Here is an 18,167-nt window from a genome sequence, read left to right as displayed (position 1 = left end):
AGGTTAACGGTGATATTTCGGGAATCTCAGCCATCAACCTTCTGGTTCCAACCAGTCTGGGGTTTACGTGCTGGTGGTCAGCGTACAATTAACTTCTTCCACCTGATGGGGGTTTTAGTATCTGCAAAGCAATTCAAGAATATGGCTCAGGATATTATCAATAGCCCTTGAGGAGAAACTAAAGGTCCTTGACTTTGTTTTATGGCTAAACTATTATTTTTGTCTGCTTGACTGTTTTCCTTTGTTTCTTCATTTTCTCACTTCTCTGATTAAATTTGCTCTTTGGAACTCGGAGAAGGCCTAGGAGGCTAAAGCTTTTCTATGAACAAGAGGTGAGGGATAAGGTGGTGGTCTGTTCCTGGAAAGGCCCCTTCAGCGTTCCGCTTGGTTTGTTTGTTTTTTGTTTTTTGTGGTACGGGATCTTCCCGGATCGGGGCACGAACCCATGTCCCCTGCGCCACCAGGGAAGCCCTTCTGCTCAGTTTTATGTTGAAGTCTAGTCCCCAGTGTGATGGTATCTGGAGATCTGATTTGGGGAAGGTAATTAGGTTTAGACAAGGTGTCTCAGCTCAAGAATACAGCCCTTTCCAGACACTGAGCCTGCTGGCAGCTTGATCTTAGACTTTCCAGTCTCCAGAACAGTGAGAAATAAATTCCTGTTGTTTAAGCCACCCAAGCTTCAATTTTGTATGACAGCCCACGCTGAATAAGATATGTATATAGTGGAAGTGGATTAATTTAACACCAGAAAATCTGGCTCACCTCTTATCCTTGCTTAAGCTATTTCTGCCTCAGTCTCCTTATCTGTAGAGTGGGGAACTGTGAGTAACTCCCCTCATTCCCAACATCACAAGGTTCTTGTGAGAATCCAGTAAGAGGAGGTTTGTAAACTGCCAACAGAATTCCTTTGTTGCTCTCCTCTTGAGGATCTTTAGTTTCACGACTCAAATAACGTGTTGTTGGGAGTCTGCCACTAAAGTTGAAATTGAAAAATTGTGTAGGAAAAATAAATAAAAATAAAAATGGAAGAAGAGGTAGGTTAAGAGCTCTACAAAATGTTTTTAGTTTTAAATGCTGGAGGTCTGAACCCATACATGCTAATTGTTTTAAGTGAATTTTTATGGTGTGGTAGTTTAAAAAAAAAATCTGACAGAGCTTGAGTTCCTATATTAGAACTCAAGAAAAATCGTTGTAATCTTACTTGTTATGTGTTATTGTATATTTTATAGTATTTATATTTTATATCATATAGTATTCTTTATGGTATTTGGAAGCTAATTAAATTAATGCGCAGAATTGAACTCATGTTATCACAAATGACACCTTGTGGCAGCATGTGATATTTCAGCCCAGCTGTTATGGACTTCATTTCTTACTTTTTTTTAATAATTTTTTTTTATTTTAGAACAAATTTAGATTTATTTTGAAAAATTATGAAGCTGGTACACAGAGTTCCCATAAACCCCACAGCTAGTTTCCCCCATTATTAACATCTTAACGTTAGTATGGTATATCTGTCACAGAAAATGAACCAATATTGATACTGTACATTATTCTTAAGTCCACACTTTATTCAAATTGCTTAGTTTGTATCTAATCTCCTTTTTTGGTTCCAGGGTGCCCTCTAGAACACCACATTTAGTTACGTCTTTTTAAGCTCCTCTTGGGAATTCCTTGGCGGTCCAGTGGTTAGGACTCTGCACTTTCACTGCTGTGGGCCCAGGTTCGATCCCTGGTCCAGGAACTAAGATCCCGCAAGCCACGCGGCACGGCCAAAATTTTTAAAAAACATAAAAAAGCTCCTCTTGGCTGTGACCATTTCCCAGACTTCCTTTGTTTTTGGTAACCTCCAGAATTTTGAGTAGTGCTGGTCAGGTATTTTGTAGAATGCCTCTTGTCTGGGATTGGTCTGATGTTCTGCTTATGATTAGACTGGGGTTATGGGCTTTTGAGAGGAATACTCTTATAGACATTTTAATCCTGTGAATTTGGGAATACTCCAGTAGAAATTCAGAAAATTCTCTGGCACAAGGAAAATTTTTTTGGCCTGAAGCAGCCCGGTCCACAGTGGACATCTAACAACTGGAGAAGTGCTGTAAATACAAAAAGAAACTTGCAGCAAAGTCTATTCTAGTCCTAACTGATTCCAAGAAGCCACAGATTGCCACAGGTCTGTTCACTATCTTAAATCCTTTCGTTCTGAAGTCTTTCAACACATCTCCTGTAATAAGGTTTCTGTGGGGAAAAGACTTTCAGTTTTTTATGGATTAGTGGGGAAACTATTCATTTTACAGAAATCTCCTTATAGGCAACATTACTCAACTAGATATCTGAAACCCCCATATTATCCTGAACATATGTGAGTGAATAAGAACATGGGATTTATGTGCCGAAAGGAACTCCTGTAACTTGGCTACTGACCAGTATTTAACAGTAGAAGAGTCAAATTAATGTAATTAATTATGTAATACACATGCATATGCTCTATCTGCAGCTTGGTTTTTACAGTTGATGGAATGCCTCTGTGTGTGAGTGTTCAGTTACTCAGTCCCTTTATTATCCCACTGTAATCTTTATAACTATTCTGTTCTGTATAACAATAACAGCTTATATTTATTTAGAGCCTGTCTGTGCTTTACGTATTTTATCTCATTTAATCCTATCTATTGCAGATACTCACTATCCTCTTCTATAAATGAGGAAATTGAGGCTTAGAGAAGTTAAGTAACTCGCTCAAGGATACACAAAGTCAGGATTCAGGACCAAGGCAAGGACTGTTTGGCTTCAAAGTCTCAGCTCCTACTGGGTTAAACTACCTTTGTGTCCCTAAGTTATTTCGAAATGCCTTTTGTGTCAGTAAGGAACGTGTCTTTTCTTAATAGCTCTTGTAATTTCCATCCATGTGGCACGTGTTTAATCACATTTGAAAATAAGCAAATGGGGACTTATTCCTACTGATTACCACTGTCATGGGCGAAAAAATATCCATCTGCCTCATCCTACTTGACTCATAGGCTAAACACGGTTCTGGGACCCAATTCCACTGTATGGAGGAGTCTCACCCGCACAGCACCAGACCATTCTCAGACACTAGTGAGGTGTCCAGCAACTCAGCTCGGTTCTCGTACTGTCTCTCGGGGCACAGCTGCAGATTCCACCGGCCGAGGGCTCAGTCCTACAGGACGCCCCACCCCCACCCCCCTCCTGCCCACTTCAGATGCCAGTTGCAAGCCCAGGTTATCATGTTTGCTTCTGACCTACCAGCTATAGATTAGAGTTGACCCCATCTCCTGCTTTGGGTTTGATTAATTTGCTAAAGTGGCTCACAGAACTCAGAGAAACATTTTACTTAATAGATTCTGTGTTTATTATAAAAGAATATAACTCAGGAACAGCCAGATGGAAGAGGTACACCGGGTTAGGGGCAGAGAAAGGGTGAAGAACATCCATGCCCTCTCCAAGGCTGCCAGTCTTCCCAAATCTCCACGTGTTCACCAATCCATAAGCTCTCCGAACTCTGGATTCATTATATAGGCATGATTAATTAAATTATGATTGATTAATTGATTAATTATGATTAATTGAAATCAACCTCCAGCTCCTTGTCCCTCCCCAGAAATCACGGGTGGGACTGGAAGTTCAAACCCTCTAATCACATGATTGGTTGTCCTGGCAACCAGCCCCCATCTTTTTGTGCCATCCAAATGTCACCTCACTGACAAAACAAAAGACACCTTTATCTCTCTCAGCACTTAGGGAATTCCAAAGGTTTTGGGAGCTCTGTGCCAGGAACTGGGGACAAAATCAAATATACATTTCTTATTGTAAATTACAGTATCACACATGCCAACAGTAAGATAAGCCATTCAGCAGCGCTGCTACCTGAAGCTAGAGCTAGAGTGGCTTGAATCGCCATGTCCTAAAATATAGTGTATTAATGAAAATTTTAAGGTATAGGAAGGTCAACAGATCAGAAGATGATCACCATTGAAAAGGTAGTTTGTTACAGTTCCCAAGAGGAGGAGACATGCCACGCCTTGGGGGACCACACTGGGAAGCAGCAGGGTCAGTCAGGAGGCAGGGGGAGAGGGAGCAACCTTGGGCAAAAGCCTTTTTTGTGGTTCCCACGGAAGGAACAGGTGAGGCAGGGGAAACAGGCTTGGGACTGGCTAGTTGAGTAATCGTAGCGGGCGCTGGGCTATAGGGGCTGTCCCTAGTTGTCTGGTACATGGCCCTGGAGTGATTAGGGCAGGTGGATAGTGGCCCGCAGTATGAGAACTTGATAAAGGAGGTGGTTGGAGTGTGAGCTCCAGATTTGCTGGTTTGTATTTGAAAAATCGCAGGTGGGCAAGTTGTTTACTATCTCTAGGAACTGGCTAACCCTGGGAGGTGGTGTTCCATGAGGGTCAGCAAGACCCCAAGGCGTCAAAACATCAGAATACAGAAAATAAAAGATATAGTTGATAACACTCCAGCTAGAGGATTTCCGGCTCTTCTAAGTTGGGAAGGGCATACAGATCTACCCATAAACCAGGTAGAAGTATCCAAAGCTAATTCAGCTATAAACAATGGAAATGGGTCTTAATGATCTGTAAGAGAACCCCTTATAAGTAGAGGAAGAACAACAAAACAAATCAATGACAACTGGAAGATCAAATGCAACTATCTGAGCCTAGACTGTCTGGGTTACCTTAAAGGACTTGTCACAAGCTAGTGCTTCCCAAGAGGATACAGAAAGTTAGCATCCATCAAACCTTACAAAGTAGAACTGCAATTATTTTTCTTAAGCCCAGTTTATTAGCAAGCTACATTCTCTACGCTAGTGTACGTAGTGTGCATGCGTGTGCACACACACACCTACACATAGCAATAGTTTGCCTAAATGTGAGCTCAGCATCAGACATCACCCACCCCTCCCCCAACACACATTTGGTCATCACAAATTCTCAAGAGTCTGTGTTTAGCGGGTCCAAGTTGACATGGCTGAAATAGGCCTTTTTGTTTTTCTCAAAAGCGTTGAGATACATTAAGACAAAGTAAAGTTAAACCTACCCATTTTGACTTCACAGCTTCCTTAGTAACAGAAGCAGTACTTTCAAATCCGACAGTGCTGTTTACTCCAGGAAACGTTTTCCTCATAGTCATGGCAAAATCAAACACCACATTATCTCAAGTTCCAGCAAACACTTTATTTTCCTCATTAATGTCTCAAAACTGTTGGAAGCCAAAGCCTGGAAAAAGCCCTTTGGCAATAAATGTGAATGTTTTACAAAGAGAAGAAAGAAGTTGCAAGAGGTTGTAAGTTTCCGTTAACTGTATTTGAGTATTTTTCTTTGGTAAAGTCCCCAAACAAACTTGAATAAATTAGACACAGTGTCGATAGAAGTAAAAGAAGTAGTCTGTAAAGAATATCCCAGCAAAATAAGGATCCGTTGAACAGTCAGCTAAATCCTGTCAGAACAAGGGGGAAAAGAAAAGAGAGAATGATTAATGTAAGAACTAATTGTAGCTAAAGTTTATTTATCTAATGGCTCATTTCTTTCTCACTGAAAAGTAAAAGGAAAAAAAGAGAGCTTACCGGCGCAGCTACCCGGAAATGGTATGCGCTGTCAAAGAATGGGGCTGCAGGGAGGCTCCAAATGTGCTGATATCCCTAAATAATGAATGAAAGAGAGAGAGATCCATTTCATAACTGTATTTTACACTCAGTTGGAAAGAACATAGGCTGAAAAAGCATTCCCTTGACTGCTGTAGGAGAGGTATTTGTGACAACAGCTTTTGATGGTGTTGCTGGAAAAGTCTGCAGCTTCTGAAGGATGCATAGAAGATGCTGAACAAAGCTCTGTGATCAGAGCCAGCAAAGGGAAACATTGGCCTGTGGCTCATGGCATCTCTCTCAGTGAAGAACAGAGGCTGTGCCACAACTGTAGACACACTTCTTCTAGAATGGGGACGGAATGCCGAGGAGCTGGAAAACGTTACCTGTGTCATCTCCTGGGAGACTTCTTGGTGGCTTTGCATGCCTTTGGCTTCCCTTTTACTATGGAAACACATATTTCCAAGGGTGAACTTGCACTGGAAGACTATCAATGGCTCTGTTGTGCTTCAAGAGACAAAGAAAAGAAAGGGCAAATGGAAAAGAAGTTACCAGCTCCCACTAGGCTACATCTTGATAAGAAGAGGGGCTAATGGGAACATACCTTGGAAATCCATTCAAAGTTCCAAATAGGCATGTTATTACACAAAGCTCATGGATGCCAATATACTAGTTCACATCTCATTATAACAGAAACTCAATCTCAGATGACTACTGTTATGGACTGAATGTTTGTGTCCTCTCCAAAATTCGTATGTTTAAATCTTAACCTCTAATGTGATGGTGTTAGGAGGTAGAGCCTTTAGAAAGTGACCAGGTCATGACGGTGGAGCCCTCATGAGTGGGAATAGTGACCTCATAAAAAGGAGCCCAGGTCTCTCATCCATTCTGCCGAGTGAGGACATAGAGAGAAGACGGCTACCTATCAACCAGGAAGTGGACTCTCACCAGACACCGAATCTGCTAGTGCCTTGATCTTGGACTTCCCAATCTCCAGAACTGTGAGGAATGAATGTTTGTGGTTTAAGCCACCCAGTCTATGGGGTTCTTGTTACAGTAGCCTGGAACTGACTAAAACTAAAACTGAGATAACACATGACAGTCTCTAAAACCTAATCTCATGACTTAAATCACCTCAACATCAGAAATTCTTATCTTCCTAGATTTTTAAATAATTTTTGGATGTATTCCTTCTCTTTTCACTGGCAGCTGAATTTGCTTCCATCTGAAGTTTCCAGGATTTCAGATTCTGCAGACTCCTGCTCTGGGTAGGTATTGTTTGAATCAGAGAGGCAAACAACACAGGTAGGGATGTGCAGGTGAGCCCCGTTAGGAATTATAAGCCCTTCAAGTATCAGGGTGGAAGACCTGTCAGAAAGAATGGTTCTTCTCTGGAGGCTGGCCCAAGAATCATCATCAAGAGGATGAGATCCATCTGTCTTTGGAAACAATATTTTTGCAAACAATATTTTTGCACAAGTGGGACAACCTACAATCTCGGTTGAGTATATGTGTTATTTTAAGATCACCCATGTTAGAAAAAAATGGTTCTTAATCTAAAAAGCCTGATTTAGGGGCTTCCCTGGTGGCGCAGTGGTTAAGAATCCGCCTGCCAATGCAGGGGACACGGGTTCGAGCCGTGGTCCGGGAAGATCCCACATGCCACAGAGCAACTAAGCCTGTGCGCCACAACTGCTGAAGCCCACATGCCTAGAGCTCGTGCTCTGCAACAAGAGAAGCCACTGCAATGAGAAGCCCACACACCAAGACGAAGAGTAGCCCCTGCTCACCGCAACTAGAGAAAGCCCACAAGCAGCAACAAAGACCCAACACAGCCAAAAAATAAGTAAATTTATATTAAAAAAAAAAATAGCCTGATTTAGTGGTTCAAGATGACCTTCTGCCACTTCAGGGGATATACCACTTCACTTATTTCCCTCCATCGAAGCTAGGAACGAATGAGGAAACGATGTTCCAGGTTGCTTAGAGAGTGCTAGAGAATAGTACATTTAGCTTTTGCTCTGCCTGTAAATATGGTGGGTTCTAAGTCATGGAATTTTAGCTGCTTGAAACAAACCTTTCCAAGGCAAGCAGTTGGCGTGTGTCATTACCTCATTGTAGAAGCAAAGTGGATGAGAGAAGGAGTATGAAGTCTGAGTGAAACAGAGGAAGAGATGGGGTGGGGAGGGGGGAGGGACTGATGGAGGAAGAGTAACAGAGCTGTGGAAACGGAGGGAAAGTGGGGAGGACAGAGGAAAGGGAGAAAGGAAAGGGAGAAGAGAGGAAATGTGGAAGGGACAAAGAAGAAACTGACATCAAGAGACACAAAATAAACACCATCTATCTGCATGGTATCTCACTGCATAATTTCTGCAAAAGTCTTAAAGTACCATAATTATTTTAAATAGCTGATAAAATAGATTAGAGTTTTGTGATTTTTGGAGGAAAGGCAGTCATAATATGAAGTGCCTGCTATGTGCCAGGAAGGGGCAATGTTCTTAAATATCTCATGTCACTGGGGAGGCAGGAAAGTGATGGTTAAAAGGAAGGGCTGATTTGAAGCCCAGCTCCACCACTTACTCGCTATGAGTTTTGGGACAGGCTTTTTGACCTCTCTAAACTAAGTGTTCCCATCTGAAAAATATAAACTAGAAAAAAAAAATGCCAACCTCAGCGGGTTGTTGAGAGGATTATATGACCCAGTAGTAAAGTGTAGAGTGTCTGGCATATAGTCTGTGCTCAGCAAATGGTAGTTATTAATTTCACTGTTATTATCTGTGATTCTCACAGCAGCTCTCCTTGTTATGGTATAATGTCAAACACATCTTATAAATGAATAAACAGTAGCTCAGAGAGGATAAGTGGTTTCCCCAAGATTACAGAATTAGTAAGTGACAGAGACAAAATCTGAACACTGGTCTGCCCACCTCCAAACTCTGACTTCTTTTTTTCAACTCCCTTGGGGGAAGGGGGTGGTGTCTGCATTAGCATTGCTCCCAGAAGCTCACAAAAATGTGCAGCCCCCCACATCCAGGGGGCCAGGGCCACACTATTACTCTAGTTCCCACCCCAATTCCAAGGGACACAGCCAGGGGCAGTCTGAGAGCATCAAACCCAGGGTCACTGTCACTTTGTAGGTATGAGTATACAGCACAGAGCCTTTCCATTCCACTGGAGGGAGCCTGGAAGGCCCCAACCTTCATTTTGAGAACCCCTCCCTCAAGCTGGCCTAACTCTCAACCCAACCATTATTCTTTAACTGATAACTTTCCACCTCCTAACTTACTGATCAAATTGTGAAGGAAATTCAGTATTGTTATTCAAATAGTGATAAAAACAGAATTGTCTTTTACAGCTATGCACTTACTTGATTTCCAGAGAGAATTTTACATTGGTGGGTGTGTACTTATTAACAGGAATATGGTAATTGTAATTTCCAGACCTAATTATGGAAAAAAAAACACAAATCAAAATACTCAGGAAAGGGTTCAAAAGGGTTTTTTCTACTTTTTGTATACTATGTAAACTGTGAAATATTCTATAATACGTAACAGATACAGAAAATCAAGTTTAAATTTCAAAGTGATCTCTTTCGGATCTTACTATATATGAAATATACCACAAAGATTTATGGTTTGTTAAAATACACAGAAGAAATGACAGAAAGTCAAATCCCAGACCATATGCACAAAACTAAACAAATAGGAAATGACTTCAGTTCCCCTTAAGGAGATACAGATTTCAGAAGACAAATGAGGCAAAGTCCTCAAACTAACAATCCCTCTGGAAAGGAAAATTGGAAATAATAAATACCAGCTTTTTTACAGTAAATCACTCCCTTTTAGGCAACATTAGCAGGAAATATCATGTACTTTCAGAACTGGAATCAACTAAAATTATTATAGTCCTAATTACCATTTAGTAATGGAGAAAACTGCAAGACAGAAATGCTTATACAGACATTCCTCCCGCCCTTGATGAGGGATGCTTAGGGAAAGGGGGGAGTTCCATTGATCCCTATTGTAATGAAAACCCTAACAAAAAGGCTTATTGTATCTAATACAAGTTCTTATGACTGGCCATCCCTTGAATTATATGGAGAAATAACTTAAAACCAGATAAATGGGGGAAAGAGCCAATCATTTAAAATTTCCGTTAATGAATATTAAACTGGGTTGTTAAAAATAAAGCAAAAATAAAAGCAATAGATCTGAACTGGGATCGGGAGGGCTTTGTCCTACTGGAGGAAGCTTGGGTAAATAGAATTCTTTTCCTACTATGTGCCTCCCAACATCTGTGTGCTTTCCAGGCACCCAACTCCTTAGCTAGTAAGTATCCTCATCTTACAGATGAGAAACGGGTACGCAGGGAGAATAAACATCTTGTCAAAGTGCTGGAATTTGAACCCAAATCATCTCACTCTTCATTATGTCATTCTACCAAACCAATTATGTCTGTCTCTGACTTTTTCAAGCTCACTGGGCCTCAAGTTTTGTAACAGCAAAATGGGGATAATACCAACCTCATGTGATTTTGTGAGAATTCAATGAGATAATGAATGTAAAGGTCATAAACAAATCATAAAGCACCATACAGGTTATTTTCAAAAGTCAGGACCATCAGCCTGAAGCCTAAGGTACATTAGGCTGAAAAAGAAATAAGGCTGAGAATCCGTAGGATTTGTGACACCAATTCAAAATACACAGCCTTGCCTTTAACCTAGCAGGCTTAAATATTAGCAGGCTTAACTAAACCAGTAAATACTGATCAAATAAAGAAAAATAACTCCTTATTCTTAATGCCTACAACTTGCATATTGTGTTTGCTGAAGCTTCTATGCTTGCCCTCTATGCGTCTAGATGCATTGTTACCTTGATGCAGGCGATACACTAGAGATGAACATTGCTGATAACTTTTGCAGTACCCAGATTTTTTTCTCTTAACTGAAAAGGTTAGGATAAGCTATATTTTTCAGCAATTAAAATAATGATATCCCTTGTTATTAAAATATACAAATGTCAGCTCACTCATAACTTGGAGCCATCAGTAATAATGTCTTTCTTTTCTATAAAATTAACAGCTCTGTGCCTATGGTATGTGGCCTCAGAGAGTCAGCCACAGAGCTGCCCCCTAAGCTTTTAGCTTTGGACTTACCCATTAAACCAGGAGACTGTAATCTTTGGAGCCGTGGTTTATTGACATTTGCTAATACCAACCATTTTATGATTCCCTCTTCCACCATGCAACAAATGTGTTTTCACTTAAGGAGCAATGTAAGCACACATCGGTTTTACTGGGTAGCATTAGCTTTCATTCCAGTCTCAAAAACCCAGAGCCCTGAGTAAATTCCAGAAACAATCAGGGGATAATGGGGAGGCTTACCCACCCGCACTGGAGGCTTCTACTGCAATACCGACGATCTATTATTTGCTGGATTTCCATAATCTGAATAGAACTGATGGTTGTATCAATCCCTGAATTGAGAAGAAATAAAGTAAACTTTTCTGCAGAGAAAAAGAGCATTGTGCTCCAGCGCAGGCTCCAAATTGCAGAATGTGAAATAAGAGTTTCCTAGATAAATGGATTCCATTTGCATTCAAATGGGGGAAAAAAGGAGAAGAAAGGGGAGAAGGCTTTTGTTGTTGTTACAGTAAATTTTAAGAAAACTAAAAAAAAAAAAAAAAAAACAAGCTCCAATAGACAGCCTCATAATATCCAAAAGAATGCCTGGATCGTGGAAGTCCTACTAAATTGAGATTTATTGAAAATGGAGAGCGCAATGTGATATGCAATCTGGCCAATAAAGAAAGATTCAACAAAAATCAGAAAACAGAAAACCAACTAAAAATGTAGCAGAAACATAGAAGAAGAGAGCAGGAAGTTCAAATAAATTATTAAAATCCATGAAGATCAACGAAAAGGCCTAGCGGTATGCAACCATTTCTAATGCCTCCTTAATGGTTAGGGAGGCGTCGATTATCAAAACGTACTCCCACGGGTGTTTGTGGCAGAGTGCAGCCTCCGTCCCTGTGCCTTACTCCAGTAATGCTTTCACAGCTTGTTAGTATTCTGCCTGGCTCCACAAAAACAAAGAAGAGAGTCACTTAAATACAAACTTACAGTCGCTCCCCCAGTCAAGGTTGGTTAGCGCCTGTCCTGCCAAGAATGATGTGCTCCTGTCTCCTGAAGAGGAAGAAAGTCTGTCAGTCTTGAAGCTTGTTCAGGATGAGAAGAAACCCGGTGTGTGCCCTAGTTTGTCTCTTGTCAGTTGAATGTTTCCCCCACCTTTCAACCCATCACATCCCTATGCCATTTCATACAGAGCTAGTTTACTGTCACCCTTCTCCAAAAAGCCACCTGTTTCGGACTGAATTATGTCCTCCAAGTTCTTATGCATGAAGCCCTAACCCCTGGTAACTCACTCAGAATGTGACTGTGTTTGGAGATGGGCCTTTAAAGTGATAATTAAATTAAAATGAGGCTGTTAGTGTGGGCCCTAATCCAATCCGAGTGGCATTCTTATAAGAAAAGGAGATTAGGACATGAAGAGGCCTGCTTGCATGGAGGAGAGACCTTGTAAGGACACAGAGAGAAAGCGGCCGTCTTTGAGCCAAGGAGTGAGGCCTCAAGAAACCAGACCTGGTAGCACCTTAATTTGGACTTCTAGCCTCCAGAACTGTGAGAAAATAAATTTCTGTTGCTTAAGTCACCTAGTCTGTGGCATTTCGTTATGGCAACCCCAGCCGACTAAGACACCATCCCGGATTAGATCACTGCAGCTCACAGCTCCCCCACTTCCACTGCCACGGCATGTATTATTACCGAATCCTCTAAGTGGTGATCAATCAGTGATACCTTCTCTATCACTGTACCAAAGGGCACATTACCTCTGGATTGTTACTTTTCTTGTATCTTTGCCCTTTTTCAAAAACTCCAGAATAGGGAACCTCTACTAACATTCTTTGAATCATCTATAACTCCAAGCATAATGTGATCCACTCAGGAAAAAAGCGAGCTTAAGTTAAAAACTGAGCTGCAGCCAGCTGAGGAGAGGACTCAAATCACTGGTATGGGGCCAGAGCTCGCTTGTGGGGAAGGAAGCCAGGGGAGTGGTTATGACCCGTCAGAGTCGAAAAGGCATTTTAAAAGCAATATTGAAAAGGTAACCACTCAGATGACTATTGTTAAGGCTATGGGGAAAAAAATGTATCTTTTTAAAGTGGATGGTAAAAGCAACCATTTAGTGAATTGTTAAGCAAACCCAACAAAAGAATTTTAAAGTTTTTGCAGTCAGTTTTTAAATTTGCAGATGTTTTCTCAAGTATATGTACTCTTTATTGCAGTCCTTCATTTTCATTAAACAATATCTATGTTTTTCAATATAATTTGGGGCAAAACACAAAGACGTTAACCTTATTTAACAAGAGACGTAAGTTAAAACAATATGTGCTGCTTTCATGGGAAAGAAAAAGAGACAAGAGCTAAAACAAGTTTCTGTATGGAATTTCAGGGTAGAAAGCAAAGCAACGGTGCAGACTTCTGGGGGTTAGTCGCTCCTAAGTATCTGTCCAGGTTAGTACTTCTCACACTAAGTGGAAGGGCTGGTTTTCTTGTCTAGAAACCTAACTGTGAGCTTTTGGAAGACTGCATCTTGTTCACTATTGTATCCCCACATAAGGCAATGCCAGGCTCAACTGTGGGGCTCACTACGTATCTGTGGAAGGATGGAAGGAGGAGAGTCAGGAAAAGAGGAAGGGAGCAGGGAAAGCCAATCATGTATCTTCTAGAAAAATGTTTCCTCTTCCACACTCAAAGGAGACACCCCTAGGGGATGGGTGCAGAGGGGTGCTAGGAGTGGACTCGGGGGAGCTGGGCTTCTTCATCCTGTTAGCAAATGGAAGTGAGAGAACTTGAAGGTGAGGGAAGTTTCCTGAAATTCCTCCCCAGCGTGATGCTTCCCTTTAAGAAGAAATGGACCTTGATATATGGTGATTTTCTAGAAAACTGAATATTTCCCTTTACCTAAAAATGTGTGTACTGTCTAAAAGGCCTCCAGATTTCTTGGATTCCAGCTATTCAAATAGTAATTTTCGAGCACATGTCTCCTGCTATGAGTTTTGCTTATGACTGCTTCCATAGAAGGCTTATTTACAAGGCAAATGAGGCATAAAGAGAAGGGGAAGCCCGACTTCTCTATCCTGTCTGTTTTCTTTCCCTACCTTTTGTTCTATTTTCCTGCTGAATTTTCAGAAAAAACGTAATTGTAAAGTCTGGCAATAGAACTACAGAGTTGTCTTACTTCCACAGAAGTGTATTTCTGGATTCCTGGAGACGTAGAACCCTGTGATTAAGATTTAGCATCTAATGGGATAAAGTGTTTTTTAACAGTAATAAAAAGGTGAAGTTGAGGAGAGATAATCTTACAGCTTAGAATTATGAAAATGGCTTTTCAAAAGCAGAATTGGAAATAAATTTTGAGTCTCCTGTAAAACATCTCGACTTTGTCACTTCTCTGAGGCAAGACTATTCAATTCCGAAAGGCTGGTTATTGGAAAACCATAAATTCTCCTGTAGTCATATAAGGGTGGCTCTCATTTTACAAGTGCCTTCCAGCAATATTCCCTATAAAGTTAATATACATTCCCAATGGTTTCCATCGTAAAGTTGGAGATATATTTCACAATCAGCAGATGAGATCTCCCCATAAACTAAATTAGAAACTTCTGGAGAGGAGAGACTTAAGATGGTGTCCAACCAAAGTATATCCTGTCGTGGTAGAATGTGTGTATTGCACTACTTGTAAAACTGCACTGATGGCTGATTCCCAATACATCTTGGATACCTTTTTCTTTCATGATTAAAACAGGCTCAGGCCAAGAAAAAGTCAATGAGCCCAACCAATCGACGACTGAGTCCTTTAACACGGGGAAACATTTTCTTTCAATCATTGACTCTTCTCAGAGGTCTGGTCTCCAAATCAAAATAAGCATGAATTACAGATGCCTTTTGCTTTGTGAGATTTTAAAAGTCTTTACCAAATCTCTTAAAATCTGTAGAACTCCACTGATGCTTTTTCCCACAGGCTCTTAAGTTTTTAATATCTAACTCTGCTGCCTATTTAAATCTTTATTAGTTCCATAGATTAAAATCTGATGCATCACACTCAGTTCCTCAGAGTAGAATCTGAATATTTTGAAATACCCACTTTCCACTTCCTATTAGTCTTATGCAAACCTTTTATTAAAGTGTGAGAAGAGGGGATAACCTTTCTCAAAGACATTTTAAGCAACCAACTTAGGCCCAAAGGAAGAATAATGGCTTGAGCTCAGCATGTCATAAAAATGCTGATTTCCCTGTACTTATTTTACTAGTAGTCTTACTCCTCAGGAAGGAGGCTCATAAATGTGTTCTGGGGCTTGGTAAACTATTAAATATTACTCCACATCTCACTGAGAGTTAGTCTAAGGTTTTTTTTTAATTAAAAAATTTTTATTCTTAAATTTGTAATTGGTCTTAAATGCCTCAGAAACATCTTGTTGAAAAGAATATTTGCCTGGTTTTCTCTTCTTTTGGATTTAGGAACCCTGATGTCATATGTTGCCCTGGACAGAGGCAAAAGATGGAGCAGCAGCAGAGGAGAAATGCTTTTCTTCGGGCCCCCAGAAATATCCCACACTGGGGACAACATCTCAGTGGCTATAGGCACACAACGGAATATTACTCAGCCATAAAAAGAGTGAAATAATGCCATTTGCAGCAACATGGATGGACCTAGAGATTATCGGTGAAGTAAGTCAGACAAAGACAAATATCATATGATATCACTTATATGTGGAATCTAAAAAGATGATACAAATGAACTTATTTACAAAACAGAGACTCACAGACATAGAAAGCAAACTTATAGCGCCAAAGGGGAAAGGGGAGGAGGGATAAATTAGGAGGTTGGGATTAAAATATACACATTACTATATATAAAATAGATAACCAACAAGGACCTACTGTATAGCACAGGGAACTATACTCAATATCTTGTAATAACAAATAATGGAAAAGAATCTTATATATATTTTTATCTCACTTTGCTGTACACCTGAAACTAACACAACATTGTAAATCAACTATATTTCCATAACATTTTTTTTTAATGGCTGTAGGCAAAGGGGAGGAGGCAGAGGGTGCTGAAAGGGCTTTCTAGAGCCATAGAGTAGATACTTTCTGCATCTTCTAGAGTTGTCCCCAGGTACATGCACACACCAAGCCCAAATAAGTGGAGGCAGAATGGTGGGGACAGGGGACCCAGATTTCGATTTCTACTTTGCTCATAATTCACTGCAGAATCTTAAGCAAAGTCTTCAGCCTCTATTTCATCAGTCATAAAATGGGTAAATTGGTATAAATCAGAGATTCTTCTGACCTGGGGACTCTGGAATCCCAGATGATTACATAAAGGGGTCTGTGGTGTTGGCTGTGGACTTGAAAAGTAACAGTCTCTCCCATAGATTTGTACCATTTTTCAAATGTTGCTGTTGAATTAACAAAAATAATTTGATTAAAAGCTTAAGAGAATTTATAGTTACATTCTCCCTCTACGTACTTTCTCAGTCAAATAATTGTAAAAGCATAATGGATTCATAATCTCGGGGTCAAAAAGTCAGGGAGCCACTGGTGTAGCTGCTCTCTGACCTTCTATGACTCTAAATCCCCCAGAGTTTTCAAGTTTCCTGAAGGTTATAGTAAATAGAACATTTAAATCCTTTCCGTTTTTTTCTCAAGTTGAAAGAGGGAAGAGGGAAACAACTTTCCCAGTGTGTCTGAGAGCCTGATAAAGCAGAATTTAAACTCCGTTTTTAGCCAGAGAAGCTGATGATAGCCGTGTCTAGGAGGACACAGCCAGACACCTTGGAGCAAATCTTCTTTCTTAGGAGTCTCTTCAGTGTCTCTCATCGTTATGGAAACATAAGATGAGCAGACACTCATTGTCCCAGAGAAGATGGCAATAAACCTTCCATGTGGTTTGATAAGGGCTACTCTTCCCAATATCCCCTTGATGTGAAGAGCTGGTTGCTATGGGAGTGAATTTGCTCAAGGGTCAAAAAACTTTCTGAAAATGAAGATTGGGCCAGTTCCCAACCTCTTCCTGTTCAGGATTCATTGTTATCCACCTCACATGGGTCAGATGGTCTCATTTGAGCACTGCTCTCAGAAAATGACACCCAGTATCCTCAAGGTGGACTCCGAAGGTGAGGAAAAGGGTTACCAGCCACAAGGTTCCACGTGCTTTAAAAAGGGAAGGGAGGTTCTGGGGCATTTCTGAGACAGTAATGGATTTTTCCATATTTAAAACTATTGAGGATATGATCTCCGAAACTGAAAATTTCTTCCTTCACATTGAACTTTTATCCTCACTCTATAGTGATGCATCTGTTCCCAAGTTCAATGAAAAATTGCTTTCATGAGAAAAACACTACAAGCATTGCCTCCTATAGGTGCGGGGGAAAACTCTCTGTGCCTTAGCTTCTCACTGGAAAAAAAAAGGGGATAATGACAGTGCCTATCTTTCAAGCTTGTGAGGACTAAAGGACTTACTCGTGTAGCCTACTTATGACAGTGCCTTGCATACAATAGTAACACCTCATTATGTGCTGTTACTGATGATGGTGGTGATGGTGATTTGTAGAAGTTATTTATTCACGCCTCGAATATGAAATAATATCAAAGGAAATTACACTTCTGCCCCCAAACTTCAACCACTGACCATAGTCTACATGTCATTAGTCATTAGGTCTACTCAAAAATATTCTGGCTCATCTTCTTCCAGGCATGTGTTAGGTCTGCACTTCACCAACTGTTTTTAAATTAGACATGACCAATGTCACTTGCTTTGGCCAGTAACATGTAAGCAGAAGTGACTTGTGTTACACCCACATGGAAGCTGTAAGAGCCAGTGCACAATTTGCCCCATTCTCTTACCACCTCTATAGAGGCTGTGGAAATATGTACTGAGAAGGAGTCTCTATCAGCTGAGTCCTGAATGGCGTGATGAACAAGATCCCTCTTTTGATCGACATTTGACATAGAGAGAGAGTCAAATAAATTTTTGTCACATTAAGCCACAGTGATTTGGGAGTTGTTGTTACCACAGCATCTTAATTGATAAGTCACACTGATATGTATGTATTGTTATTATTAGCATCATCCTCATCATTATTTTAGACACTTGTTAAAATGTGTGTATACAGAAGGAGAGTTCTAGAAACAATAATAACTTAGTATACATTGGGATGTACAGTATTTGATCTTACAGAGATAATTACACTTTTAGTCCTTGATCAAGTTTCCATAATTTATTATATTTATCTATTTATTTTTTGGCCGCACGGCATGTGGGATCTTAGTTCCCAGACCAGGGATCAAACCCCTGCCCCCTTCAGTGGAAGCACAGAGTCCTAACCACTGGACCGCCAGGGAAGTCCCAATTTTTTTAACATGAAAATTCTCAGTGAGAATTTCTCACTTTCTGTGAGAGAGAGAGAGAGAGAGAGAGAGAGAGAGAGAGAGAGAGAGAGAG

General features: G+C 40.5%; 1 protein-coding gene and 1 long non-coding RNA gene across 4 annotated transcripts in view; one reads left to right on the top strand and one right to left on the bottom strand.

The window, feature by feature from the left end:
- LOC114885012 overlaps positions 1-15,468 on the top strand; it is a 205,431-nt gene extending 189,963 nt beyond the window's left edge. For all 3 annotated transcript variants that reach the window (XR_003790986.1, XR_003790988.1, XR_003790987.1), the window contains one exon: positions 15,176-15,468. This is a non-coding gene — a long non-coding RNA (uncharacterized LOC114885012). The remainder of the gene's footprint in view (positions 1-15,175) is intronic.
- The window catches only part of MYRFL (myelin regulatory factor like), a 118,872-nt gene continuing 101,988 nt past the window's right edge, over positions 1,284-18,167 (bottom strand). The window contains exons 21-26 of the mRNA XM_029204213.1: positions 11,717-11,779; positions 10,983-11,070; positions 8,964-9,038; positions 5,983-6,103; positions 5,579-5,653; positions 1,284-5,451 (exon numbers count right to left, since the gene is read on the bottom strand). Coding sequence (XP_029060046.1) covers positions 5,365-5,451; positions 5,579-5,653; positions 5,983-6,103; positions 8,964-9,038; positions 10,983-11,070; positions 11,717-11,779 — 509 coding nt within the window. The 3' untranslated portion in view covers positions 1,284-5,364. The remainder of the gene's footprint in view (positions 5,452-5,578; positions 5,654-5,982; positions 6,104-8,963; positions 9,039-10,982; positions 11,071-11,716; positions 11,780-18,167) is intronic.

This window comes from Monodon monoceros, unplaced genomic scaffold (assembly GCF_005190385.1).
Source record: "Monodon monoceros isolate NGI ecotype Baffin Bay Population unplaced genomic scaffold, NGI_Narwhal_1 Super_Scaffold_6, whole genome shotgun sequence".
NCBI classification, from domain to species: domain Eukaryota; kingdom Metazoa; phylum Chordata; class Mammalia; order Artiodactyla; family Monodontidae; genus Monodon; species Monodon monoceros.
Note: the sequence above shows the minus strand (reverse complement) of the source record. Positions and strands in the feature narration are given on the sequence as shown.